Source organism: Dermacentor andersoni, chromosome 5, assembly GCF_023375885.2.
Source record: "Dermacentor andersoni chromosome 5, qqDerAnde1_hic_scaffold, whole genome shotgun sequence".
Lineage (NCBI taxonomy): Eukaryota > Metazoa > Arthropoda > Arachnida > Ixodida > Ixodidae > Dermacentor > Dermacentor andersoni.
In genome coordinates, this window is record NC_092818.1 from 59,288,521 (window position 1) to 59,301,965 (window position 13,445).

The window sequence follows — 13,445 nt, forward strand, 5'->3', positions numbered from 1 at the left end:
CATGGTCGTGCTGGATGAGAATAGCAGTTTCATGATCCGATGGAAAATTGTCTTTTGTATGGGCTTTTCTTCTCCGAAAAAGTATAGCAATACCGTCATAATGACTATTTCAGCTAGTTGGGGATAGGTGTCGAGCTTTGTTTGTTCTTGGCCTTTGCCATATTTGTTTAACTTGCACGTTTCTACCAAGCTATGCAGAACTTCTCCAAACCCTTGATCACACCGATTTAGTGTGTAGGATTGGTATGCAATAACAACTAGCACGTAATTTACTTCATAACTGGTTCAGGCAATATCATCTTAACAATGGCTAACGGTCATTCACTAGCAAACAAGCCACCAAAGAAAAACAAATTGTGCCAGAAGTTATCGAAGAGGATCGACAATGTCAGTGATAGCTTTGTGATGTAACCTGCTTTATATCATACCATCCACAAATCACGGAAGCTTATGAGCACATCAGCAGACACATGAAGTAGCAAGCTCACTGTCAACCACAACTCACAGTAATACCATGGCATAGTATATTCTGTAATGACAGCACCTCAGTTGAAACTCCCTAGTCAACCACCCCGCTGTTCTTGGAATCAAAACAAAGTGTTGCGTAGAAAAAAAAAAAAACGTTTCTGTTTTTGCCTCGGTGATAGATGTTGGTCTCGTTGCAGCTAGCCCTTACGATAGTTTGAACGATATGAGATTTCACTAGAGCAGTGCATAGAGATTACATTCTAGGCGGCCGAGGTTGAGAAGTAGGGCACACCTTGCAATTCGTCGAACACATAAACGTGGCTAAGATAAAGGGCGCCAAAGCAAGAAAGAAAACAAGCAAAATGGGTTTGATTTACGCAAGAATATTGCAAGTGAAGAACGCTCTCGATCATGGTTTTCTTCAGCAAAACATAATTAGACTGATAACGGTGTTTAAATAATGATCCTCCTATGTCAGACTTTTTCCGTACTTTACTCTGGGCAAGTTATTATGTTCACATACTACAGCTGTTGCGTCTTTCTCCCAACACTACCTAATTATTGGGCCTATACGTTCTTTGAGGTACTGAGCTAAATGTGCAATATACCATAATAAAGCAAAAAAAAAAAACAAAGAAAGGGCAGCAACTTCACGAATATTGCACTGCCGGTAACGACACATGCCGCTAAATCTCTTCCGTTATCTATAGGCCAAACTTCTGGGTCAGTTAGGGCGTGCACGCAGATTTATTGGTACAAAAGGCATGAAATATTTCTTAGCTTGCCTTATTTGTCCCTTCAGAAAGGACTGCGTTCTCGAAATTTGCTTGCGCTATATTATATCTAAACGGAATAAGCGCTGCCTGTACTTCGCAGCCATTTTTCAAATCATTCGTGTCTTACCAAGGCAGACAACCTACCAAAGGTTGTGTGCCAGATTTAGTGCTGCTTGCGTGCTCGGCACAATGTACTTTATTTAGCTGCTCCCTCATATAAAACTCCCCGCACCTTCGGTACAAACGTTAATGGCGAAACAGTGCAGTCATTACAGGTGTTTCGCTAATCGCCTATAACATCAAGGGTACACGAGTGCACGAAAGTACTTGGAACCTCCGCGTGCAGACGCAAATGAAGGGGCGACGCTTAACCTTCACACTTTAATCGATAGGCCTTCTACCGAACGACAGTCTTCGCGACGAGAGTGCTAAAATAAGTTCTGCGGACAGTCCCAACCGTCCCCTTAAGAGTCGGGAATTAAGCCGCTACGACCACGTATTGAGCGGCGGCGGTTGCCGCACTCTCTCCCTATAGATTCGCGCCGGCAAAACTGAAGGCCCCCTCCGCGGCGCCCGCGACGTCGCGCGACGGAAAGTCCTCCACGAGGGGGCATCTGAGCCCAACCGGCGGGCTGTGACGTCACGCGCCGCTCCTCGGCAGACCGCGTGTCCCCACGCGGACTCTCAAAAAGGAGCTGCGATCGACTCGCGAGCGCGAGTGAACGCCGCGCTGCGGTCGAAGATGCGTCGCTCAGCTTAGCGCTTGCTCCTGAACGGCAATTCGTCCGCTGCGACGATGAGACGACTGAGGGAACGGTCGTGCGCGGACGCTGCGATAGGGAAGTGGCTCCGCTGGCGCTGGGCTCTGGCGGCGTCGACATCGCCGCGAGTCTCATGAGCGGATTTTAGCTCGTGCTTAAAGAAACAAAAAAAAGTGCTTCGGTATACATCTGACAATCGCGCACGATTTGCGGCGGATACGTCACATGGCAGACGCGAGGTGGCACGTGAGGGGCTTCGGGACTTGGCAGCTGCCTTGACCCCATTTTCTCCAGCCGGGAGATACAGACGCAGCGCCTGCAAACCTTGCCGGGCGATGAAGTGCCATCCGTGTGCTCTCTTCCTGTTCATGCTGCTATCGCTGCCAGGTGAGTCGCCCATTCCCGATGCTTGTAATTTCTCGTGTCAACTACTGACCACATCCTTCAAAACTTGCATACGCTCACAGCCACTCTCGCTGTCATGCGGGCATGTGTGTCGCTCTACATGTGTACCGAAATATCGGCCCTCTATAAGCTGGTCTTATGTCTATTCAGTAATGCTCTGCACCCAGGCATCGCTACTGCGTTGCGAAGCCTGCAGCGCTGAAAAAGCGTAATAGTACTCGTGACCCTCACTTTGTAGTGCGTACACAAACATCGCTTGCGGAGCGCAAGCGACATTTTAGCGACAACCACAGACAATGTGTCTCGGAAGATGCGTGGCTTCAGGTGCATAAATTTTAATTTAGGACAGGGTTCGCGCTTTGTGGTAGCGCTTGCGACACTGCGTCCATTTGAAATTTGGCTTCTATGTGAGTGAACTCTCACTGCGACGTAGTGATGAATTCCTTCGCATTTTTTATGCTTTCGTAAGGACTGTATAGTATGTAGTGCTATTAGAAATCTCCCTAGCACCAAAGCAGTCCTCGTGAGAAAAATGTGCTCCAGGCTAATGTTGGGATTCGAGGCGCACTGAAGAGCACTTGCAAATTGACAAAAACTGTAACATGACACAGCATTATACTGAGACAATAATACAGGCGGCTCTTTCGAGATGGGCCGGAACGGAGAAAAAAGTGCTTGCCGTGCACGATAATTTTCGGACGTGCGCACAATTTCCATAAGAGCCCGCGAAAGACACAAGAACCGTTTGTGCACCCTTTTTTCGTGGCACGACCTCAAGTTACTGCATCTTAGGTATTTGAGTTTAACGACAGCGGTGTCTTGCTCGTATTGGGTCTTGAAGCGCAAGCGTAGCGGTGGTGATGTTCCAACCGCCAACTTCCCGCAACCGAGCCGTACCCTCTACCAATTGGGTGATGACTAAGAACTGTACCACGGCGTTGCATCTGTGGTTTTTGTTTGTCAGGACGCTATTTCACAGATGCACACAATAATTGCGGTATAAAATAGTAGGCTTCGGATTTATCATTTTAGTCCGCGTGCTCCGTTTGGAACAGAGCTTCTGTCGAAGTTTGGGCCTATTCAATGCGCTACACACCTCACTGGAATTTGCCGCATGCACCTACTTCATGAAGGCTGACTGTAATCATTCATTAAGCGATAATATGTGAATAGGAAACTGCGCCGTACAAAAAAATAAGGAAAAGCGATATCCCTAGAACAGCTGTAATCATGGCCTCAAGCTGAAAGCTGTACGCTTTCCGTTCCAGCAGCAAGCGCTCTACTAACGCCGAAGCGCTCTTTACAGACACTGACGCAGGGAGTGCATGACAAGAAAATATCGCCTCGGGAATACGCGACGATGTTGCCGTCAGTTTCGCTTTGTGGAAGCGATGCTGTTTTAAATGGCTATCCAATGAATACGGCATGTCGTGTGTGCGAAACTAGCTGCCGCCATAACAAAAATGAATAACATTTCAACAAAAGTGAAATATTCCACCATTTGGTCTGTGTGCTTTTTCTTCTTTAGCCATACAGGGTTTGAGGAAAGGCCTCACGCCCGCTATCTGTCGTCGCACTCCGCAGGTATATTACGTAGCGTAAGAGAAAGCTATTCCAGCTGTGATAAACGAAATTACCACGCGATTTTCTGAAAACCGAAGCAGCCATGCGTGAGAAACAGTTCAAAGTGTTTCCTGCGGAAGAAAGGCATCGATAGGCCGGGCAGCTATGAAAGAACATGCGGTAAATTCAAGCGCTTGCTCTACTTGAAGAAAGTGTGGGCATCACGGTCCATGCGGAAGTCACTGAACATGAAGCAAAGGCCAAAGGCTTGGCTTTGGCTAATGAAAAAGTAACTGAACGTAGGGTCATGTGTAAGTCAGCCTGATCACTGCCTTCTGGGCAGTACAAGCGACCGGCACTGGGATGCACGGTAATTTTGGAAAGAACATCGTGACCAGCTATTGAAGCTACCTGCAATAAAGGCAAATCTTCAGATGAATGCTAGAACGCATTCATTTTATTTGTTGCACACTTCGAGAATCACGGTGCATCCTTTCCGCATCGCAATTTTGGTGGTATCCTTGACATCCTGCTACATGGCTTACATTCATTGAAGAAATATTCCGAATACACCTATAAGTGCTTGCATTTATAGTGAGAACAACAAAAATTAGTTTCTCACCATTTGCTCTCCTACGGTGCTATTTGTGGGATAGCTGCCAAAAAATCTGGATGCGGTGCCTAGCATGAAATAATAAATTTACATCTGCAGGTTCTTTCACGATCGTTCATCGTTATTTGATTTGGAAATAGAAAAAGCAGCCATGGGTTTATACGAAATAGTAAATGATTCCATGCCAAATATATTACTGATATTTTGACATTGTCAAAATATTGACAATGACATTGACATATTGACATTGACACTGACATTGTATTGAAGAGAATTCTCCAGCCACGCAAGCTTGCTGAAGAATGCTCAGTCTATGCAAATTATTGCTTCTTTAAGTTAGAAATTGTCAAGTTGCCGACATTCTTTTTTTCCTTTTTTGGCAACACATACCACCGAAAGACCGCCTTTTGTACGCTGGAACATCTCGTTCCAGCGTTACCAAGCGTCAATGTCTCACTCATGCATTCTATGTCACACAGTGTACAGTCACAATTTGTAACAAAGTCAGGTGTCTTTTAAATGACATAGCAGTGCTCTCATATCGGCTCGCGCTGATGTTCGTGTCGGCCGGTTTCGATAATGATATGCGATGCCTTCGCAGGGTGCGTGAGAGCGCCCACAGAAACAGTTCTGTATTGTATGTTTGTGTGTGTATCGTGTGTTTTGTTTTCGTATTATTTTGCTCTCATCCATCTCATACCTTTCCCTCTCACGGTACAGGGTAGCCAACCGGAAATAATGGTTAATTCCCCTGTCTTTGCCTTTCTCTCGATCTCTCATTTCGGCACAGAATCTTGGTATCGCTGTATCGCTAAATCGCGGCGTTTGTATATCAAAGGTCAAGTTTAACATTTCTTGATTTGTTAGTGCAGCGTTTCTCGGGTTGATTGCTCCGACAGGTATGCCACATCTTATTAGCAACAGTTAGTGTGTTTTTGCTGACTTGCTTACACATAGGAAGAAATATCACAGAATTACATCTCTTGACACCGTTTTGTTTACTTCGGGAGTGGGTGTTTCTATGTAGGTTTCCTAATACATGTTACTTAAATTACGCATGTGATAGGGTTTACTCAAGATGCAGAGTGGTCTGAAAACACTGTCCGTGTCTGCCATATTGGGAACAGCTTAGGCCGCCAGGGGGCATCATGTTGAGTGGTTCGGCTATCTTTGCCGTACCTCTATTCAGGTCTGTAAAGTGCAATAATCGCCCTGATCGTCCAACGGATTAAGAAAGCCTAATCTCTCTGTTCTGATATAAATCAATAAAGCCACGCCAGCAGTTATTTGCACCATTGGGGCGCCATAACGTAAAGCTATTCCAAACTTTTCTATTCCAAATCTGCAATCAGCCCTCTGGCATTGGTCAAAAACTTTTTCGAACCACCCCCACTTCGCCTGTCTGTCACACGACGTCACGAAAACCGCGATAGCGCCTGTTGGAATCGCACCGCTGGCACGAGTTGTTGGGGTCTCGGTGCTGACGCCCGTTATTGCCAATGGGTCGCAAGCCCCAAGGGTAGCGTTGGCCTGGCGGCCTGGGGCACTGGAAGCATCCGAAGGTCCCGGCAAAGCAAGAGAAGACTGGTAACAGAAAAACTTGTTTATTCTAACATAGCAAAAGAGCGGCCGGTCAGGTCGACCGAAGTGGAGAGACGGGAGAGCACGTAACTCAACAGTACAAATCGGAGCCTCTCTCCTGGCGTCCGGGGGCAGCTGCTCTTATACCCTCGGCGTCGCGGTCCAAAAGAGAAGGTCACGGGATGAAGGTCACGGGATGAAGGTCACGGGACGGCGGAGCATGACCCCACGACGGCGCGAACTGTCGAACCGAGAGACCTCCTGAACCGAGTGTAGTGACGCATCGCCAACCTTCACTTGGGGGAGCTCCGCTCCCCGGCTGCCGCGCTTTGACAAGCGTGGGCACACACACACACACGCACACACGTAGACACGTGGCACTGAAACACGCCTGGACACGCTTGGCGGGCAGGCGTTGCGGCGGCGTTGAACGGGCCAAAATGTCCGCCGCTTTGAACAAAGCCCCGGCGTCCGTTGCATCCGCGCCGGCATTACCGCGCGTTGTAGGCGAAACGTAACAGACCGCCCCGCCGGGGGAAGGAGATCCCGATGGTCAGGGGACTGCATCCGCTGTCCGGAGGGATGTCGCTCGATGAAGCTCATAACCGAAGTCGGGCGTCCTTTGGCGTTTCTTGAGCGCAGCGCACAGAGAAGGCCTCGTTCTCACGTTCAGGTGCACACAGGACACTGCAAAGTGACTTCGGGAGAGTTGACATTTTTGTTCTCGTTTCCGGCAAGCGTTAGAACCACGCCTGAAAGTCAACCGCTCAGTCAGCAAGCACGGCACAAACCTCACTAAGCCCTGCCAGGCTCTTTCCCCTTTTATACTGCTGCCTAGTTCCTTACAGTAGTTTAGCAGCACTCAGAACGCGTCCACAAATCGGAAAAATTGCACTAAAAAGCACATCATCACTTTGAAACACTACACAAAAGCAATAGGTTAAAAATCCTGCCTCAGGAAGAAAACATCAGTAACAAGCAATTTTGAGGCTGATTCTCACGTTAGGGGCTTCGACTTAAGCCATCGGCGTTACCGTTGAGACTCCCCTTTTTGTAACGCACCTCAAAGGAATATTGTTGCAAAGCGAGGCTCCAGCGCAGGAGGCGGCCATTTTTGGGAGAGATGGTCTGCAGCCATTGGAGAGGGCAGTGATCCGTTTCAATGATAAACCTCGAGCCGGCTAGGTAACATGACAATTTCTGAACGGCCCACACGATACACGCACACTCTTTCTCGGTGGCGCTATACGCCTGCTCACGACTGGTCAGCTTACGACTAGCATACAGGACGGGGTGTTCTACTTCTCCATTTTCCCGTTGGCACAGTACAACGCCCATGCCTCGCTCACTAGCATCACACTGAACAACGAACCCTTTTGTGTAGTCGGGCGATCGTAGCACAGGCTGGCTTGTTAGGGCGCTCTTTAGGGCGCTAAAAGCTCTTTCCTTCGTCTCATCCCAGACGACTGTTTGCGGCTCTGTCTTTCTTAGAGCATCCGTCAAGGGAGCCGCGATATCAGAGTACCTGGGGATGTACCTCTGATAGTAGCCGGCGACACCCAAGAACGACCGAATATCGGTCTTCGTACGCGGTTGGGGAAGTCTCGCACAGCGGCCACCTTTATTTCAGAGGGGCGGCGACAACCCCGACCAATCACGTGTCCGAGGTAGACAACCTCGGCCTGTGCTAACTGGCACTTGGGAGCCTTGACTGTCAAGCCCGCATCGCGCAAGCGGGTTAGCACTGCCCGCAAGTGCGCCATATGCTCAGGCCAGGATGCGGAGAATATCGCTACGTCGTCTAGATACGGTAAAGCGAATTCTTGCTGTCCCCGCAACACTTTATCCATGAGGCTTGAAAAGCAGTATGGCGCGTTCTTCAAACCAAAACTCAAAACTTTAGGACGGAATGTCCCCATTGGTGAAATGAACGCCGCATACCTACTAGCCTCTTCTGTAAGTGGAACCTGCCAATAACCCCTGACAAGATCTAGGGTGGAAATAAACTGAGCGCTACTCACTCTCTCAAGGCGCTCCTCGATGTTAGGGATCGGATAAATTTGATCCTTAGTGATGGAAATAAGCCTGCGGTAGTCGACGCAAGGACGAGGTTCCTTGCCCGGTACCTCAACTAAAATCAAAGGGGAGGTATAATCACTCTCACCCGCTTCAATAACACCGAGCTGTAGCATTTTCTTTACCTCAGCCTCCATAATATCGCTCTGGCGGGGTGACACCCGGTACGCCTTGGATCGTACTGGCTCTGGGGAGGTAAGTTCTATGTCATGAGTAAGGACAGAAGTCCTACCAGGCCTCTCAGAGAACAGACCTTGAAACTCTTGTAAGAGCTGGTGTAGTTCGGTTTTCTGCTCAGGCGACAGCGATGCTTTACTTATTAAGTCACTAATGACTTGATCGGTGTCTTTCCTGTTTGTCACTGAGCCTAGTCCCGGAAGCTCGACCGGAAGCTCTTCTAACTTTCCCGCATCGGAAATTTCCTCTCCAGTATCTGGTGCCTTTAACGCTACAGGCTCAATTTTATCCCGTTCGGGCGTGCTCTGAATACCAGCTTGCTGCGCCTCTGACCCTTTCTCATCGTTCAACAACGTCGGCCCCGCATCTACCGCCTTTGCAGCGAGCTCCCGAACCTTCGATCTGGTTAAGGCCTGAACGCTAGCCTCACCAAACAAAAGCCCCTTCTCGCGCAGGAGGTGATCGGACCTGTTTGAAAATAAGTACGGGTACTGGGGGGGCAGCATAGATGACACTGCGGCCTCCGTCTCAAGTGCTCCGAAAGGTCCTTCAATAAGCACTTTTGCTACCGGCAGACACACGCTATGAGCTTCCACTGCTTGCTTGATCCATGCGCACTCGCCCGTGAACATATCGGGTTCTACGTAAGAGGGGTGAACTACATCCATTGTAGCTGCGGAATCGCGAAGCACTCGGCACTCTTTCCCGTTCACGAGGAGGTCTCGCATGTAAGGCTCGAGAAGCTTCATGTTCTCGTCAGTGCTGCATATAGACAAAAACACGACTTGTGTTTTTGTTTCTGGGCACTGCGCCGAAAAGTGACCCGGCTTCTGGCACGTATAACACAGGCGCGCTTGCCTCGCCTCGAACCGCTTTCTGCGTTCGGCTTCGGCTGCCGCCGTCTCCTTACGTTCGGTCGGACACTGCGCCGAAAAGTGACCCGGCTTCTGGCACGTATAACAAACGCGCGCTTGCCTCATCTCGAACCGCTTTCTGCGTTCGGCTTCGGTTGCCGCCGTCTCCTTACGTTCGGTCGGACTGCTTTCACTCGCATCCGAACTACGTGTGTCCCCCTTTGCTCTCATGGGCGTGAACTTTGGCCTCTCATACTTGGAGCCAAATTCACCCTTTTGACCGTCCTTAGCTCCACGAGCCCGACGCGTCACAAACTCCTCGGCTAACTCAGCGGCTCTAGCCACCGTACTAACGTCTGGCCTATCCAAGACCCAGTACCGCACGTTCTCAGGTAACCGACTATAAAACTGTTCTAGCCCGAAACACTGCAGAACTTTCTCGTGGTCACCAAACGCTTTCTCTTCTTTGAGCCACTCCTGCATGTTTGACATAAGCCTGTACGCAAACTCTGTATATGACTCACTTCTGCCTTTCTCATTTTCCCGAAACTTCCGACGGAACGCCTCCGCTGACAGCCGGTACTTTTTTAGCAGACTCGATTTCACTTTGTCGAAATCCTCTGCCTCCTCTCTCTCCAAGCGAGCGACTACGTCGGCCGCCTCGCCGGGTAGCAAAGTGAGCAAGCGCTGTGGCCACGTTTCCCGAGAGAACCCCTGCTTCTCGCACGTTCGCTCAAAGTTAACCAGGAACAAACCAATGTCCTCTCCAAGCTTAAACGGCCGCATCAGGTCAGTCATTTTGAACAATACTCGTTCTCCTGCACCGTGTGCCTGACTTCCATTACGAGCGCGTTCCATCTCTAACTCGAGACGCTTCATTTCCAACGCGTGTTGACGGTCGCGCTCTTCTTTTTCTTTCTCTTTTTGTTCTTTAAGTTCGCGCTCCTGTCTTTTTGCCCGCTCCTCAATGGTCTCAAGGCAATCCGACAGCTCGTCATCCTCAGCTTCTAACTCAAGAATAGCCCTTAGCAGTTCTGGTTTTCTGAGTTTGTCTGAGACATCCAGACCCAACTCTCTTGCAAGCTCCAGCAATTTCGGTTTGCGCAACGACTTCAAATCCATGGCTGCTCTGAATGCTGCTTTCTCTACTGCCTACTATTGTCTTGCCGCAAACTAACCCGGCAGCAACGACAACCACAATTACCAGCTCTGTTTCTAACACTAACAAAAGCCTGGCAAAACTCAGAAGAAGAAAGTCCCGCACTCACCAAACCTCGCAGCCAAGACTTCAGCGCAGTCGTTCCGCTGCAGGCAACCAGTCATCACACAGGGCTCGTTGCACTGCTCCCGGATGGTCGTTGTGCTGCTCAGCATACAGTCAACCGCATCTCTTCGCTGCTGGCCTCCGTTGTCGCGATCCCACCGCTGCCACCAGATGTTGGAATCGCACCGCTGGCACGAGTTGTTGGGGTCTCGGTGCTGACGCCCGTTATTGCCAATGGGTCGCAAGCCCCAAGGGTAGCGTTGGCCTGGCGGCCTGGGGCACTGGAAGCATCCGAAGGTCCCGGCAAAGCAAGAGAAGACTGGTAACAGAAAAACTTGTTTATTCTAACATAGCAAAAGAGCGGCCGGTCAGGTCGACCGAAGTGGAGAGACGGGAGAGCACGTAACTCAACAGTACAAATCGGAGCCTCTCTCCTGGCGTCCGGGGGCAGCTGCTCTTATACCCTCGGCGTCGCGGTCCAAAAGAGAAGGTCACGGGATGAAGGTCACGGGATGAAGGTCACGGGACGGCGGAGCATGACCCCACGACGGCGCGAACTGTCGAACCGAGAGACCTGCTGAACCGAGTGTAGTGACGCATCGCCAACCTTCACTTGGGGGAGCTCCGCTCCCCGGCTGCCGCGCTTTGACAAGCGTGGGCACACACACACACACGCACACACGTAGACACGTGGCACTGAAACACGCCTGGACACGCTTGGCGGGCAGGCGTTGCGGCGGCGTTGAACGGGCCAAAATGTCCGCCGCTTTGAACAAAGCCCCGGCGTCCGTTGCATCCGCGCCGGCATTACCGCGCGTTGTAGGCGAAACGTAACACGCCCCATCTGATATGACGCCAACACACTGATTATGCATGATTGGAAAGAAAAAAAAATGCTTGTTTATCATTCGACGCCTTTTCGCCATTAGCGATCCGCTATTGGTCAAAAGTTTTCGGGCGACACACACTTCACCTGCCTGCCACGCGACGTTACAAAACCGCGAGAACTCACACGTCATAGTGACGGGCACGCGTCAAAGATGCATTAATATGCCGAACAAAACTGAGTTTTCTTCAGGATCGGCACAGGCTGCCCAGTTCCGAAAGGGAGAAAAGATGGCTGCCGCCGATGGCTCAGGCACTGGCTACTCGCACCTACCGGCGAGCATTGGTTTATTTACATGCAATAAAGCTTTCTGTGCGGCTGTGTGACGTTTTCGAGCAATTTCGGCATATTTACGATCTCGTTTGCCAACTATTCCTTGCTGAGGATCGGTTTTAGCGGCATTCTTAACCTTCCGCTGCATGCCGCCGCGATTTTCAACCAGCCACCGCAATATAAGTAAGGGAAAGCGGACCAATAGCAGACGCCGCCACCACCCTCTTCATCCGGTTATCAATTTTCATTACACTGGCTCAACCCCATCGAATCTTTCTCCAGTTGAGCGTGCTCCTCGCCTCTTGTCAGCCAATTAGATAAGACAAGCCGCTAAGTGTAGGCAATGTTATTCGTTTTTAAAGCAAACAAAAGTGACCTCCTATAAACGAGGAGAGCGTTTTATTGGACTACTGAGACAACCCTGCTGGTCACCGCCCGATGCTTGCGTGTGCGGCTACGCAAATTTGACGTCAGGAGATTGGAATAAAAACATGTTGGAATAGGTTTACGCTATAGGGCCCTTGGATATCCTTTCGGACGGCATTGGGAAGAAGGTTACTGCTTTGAAAACAAAACCTGCGCCGAGCCTCTCTTGCAGCGACATGCGCTAGAAACTTGAAGAAATTACTGGATAATTCTCCAATTTGCCGCATCAAACCTCCAGAACCACTTTGCATCGCAAATAAATGTCCCGGTTTCGTTTCCGCTGCATGTGAAAAACCAATGATTCGTTACCAAGCGCTGTTCATCGAAGCTGATTAATAAGGCTCCTTGCACGCAACTAATGAGAACTGCGGGCCGCTCTGTTCACGTTGTCGGCGCGCGTCGGGTGTGCGAGCTTAAACTGCGCAAGTTAAGTCACACAAGCGTGGCCCGTGAAAACGAGGGACAAACGTGTTCCGCAAGCTGAACGTCAGGACTTGGTTCCGTGCGTCGCTTTCATTGCTTCGCCGCAGCCCGTGGTAAGTTCCCGCACGATAGGGCATTGCGCGTGTTTTTCTCTCACTCGAGCTCTGTGTGCATATAAATTCTCGCACTGCTTTTGTGCCTGTAGTTTGAGGACTTTACTGTTCACACACTTTTTGGCTGGAAGCATAGCGCAATAAAATAATAACGGGCAACCTTGCGAGCGCACTGCCTCTCAATGCAAAGACCTAGAGCGCAAAAAATGAAAAACACACACACAAGGTGGTTTAATGTTAAATGAAACAACGGCAAACAAACGTCCATACAATGCAATAGCATCCTGCTTGGTAAAGCAGCGAAAGCTTGGAAATTTAGGGCTAACTGAAATACAACTTTTGCGTCCATCACGCTGTGGTCAGGGAAGTTGTTCATTTTCACTCAGTCGGGTAAAAATCTAATGGAAACTGTATACCGCAACCTTCCGCGCATTCTTTCTTACTCGAATAGCGTAACGTATGTAGCTGCTAAATTGTACAAATTTTCAAAGTGCGTTGTTATAAAAGAGCATTGCTTGTTCGCTTCCGCGCATACACATACACGCTCCTTTAAGAAAGTTGCGTGAACGTTAGCGTTGCTTTTGGGTGCAAACTTCAACAAAGCTTGAGGTGCTGAAAAGTATTACACAAATAATTTTTTTCTAGATCTCTCGGAAGGGGTTGCGCGAGGTATACTTGCAGCAACGACTCAATAAACGGAGATAATATTAATTGCTAGTCTTACCAGCTAACAGCAGCACTGTGTCGCAACGGTGACTGCGGCGGCTTACCACTAGTGAGCTCGCA

General features: G+C 49.6%; 1 protein-coding gene across 2 annotated transcripts in view; it reads left to right on the plus strand.

Annotated features, from left to right (window-relative positions):
* The first annotated feature begins 1,947 nt into the window (after nucleotides 1-1,947).
* Nucleotides 1,948-13,445, plus strand: part of LOC126530696 (uncharacterized) — a 57,153-nt gene continuing 45,655 nt past the window's right edge. The window contains exon 1 of one of the 2 annotated variants that reach the window (XM_055070736.2): nucleotides 1,948-2,392. In XM_055070736.2, the coding sequence (XP_054926711.1) occupies nucleotides 2,341-2,392 (52 nt within the window). In that variant the 5' untranslated portion in view covers nucleotides 1,948-2,340. The remainder of the gene's footprint in view (nucleotides 2,393-13,445) is intronic. The other variant, XM_050177962.3, reaches the window with a different exon arrangement.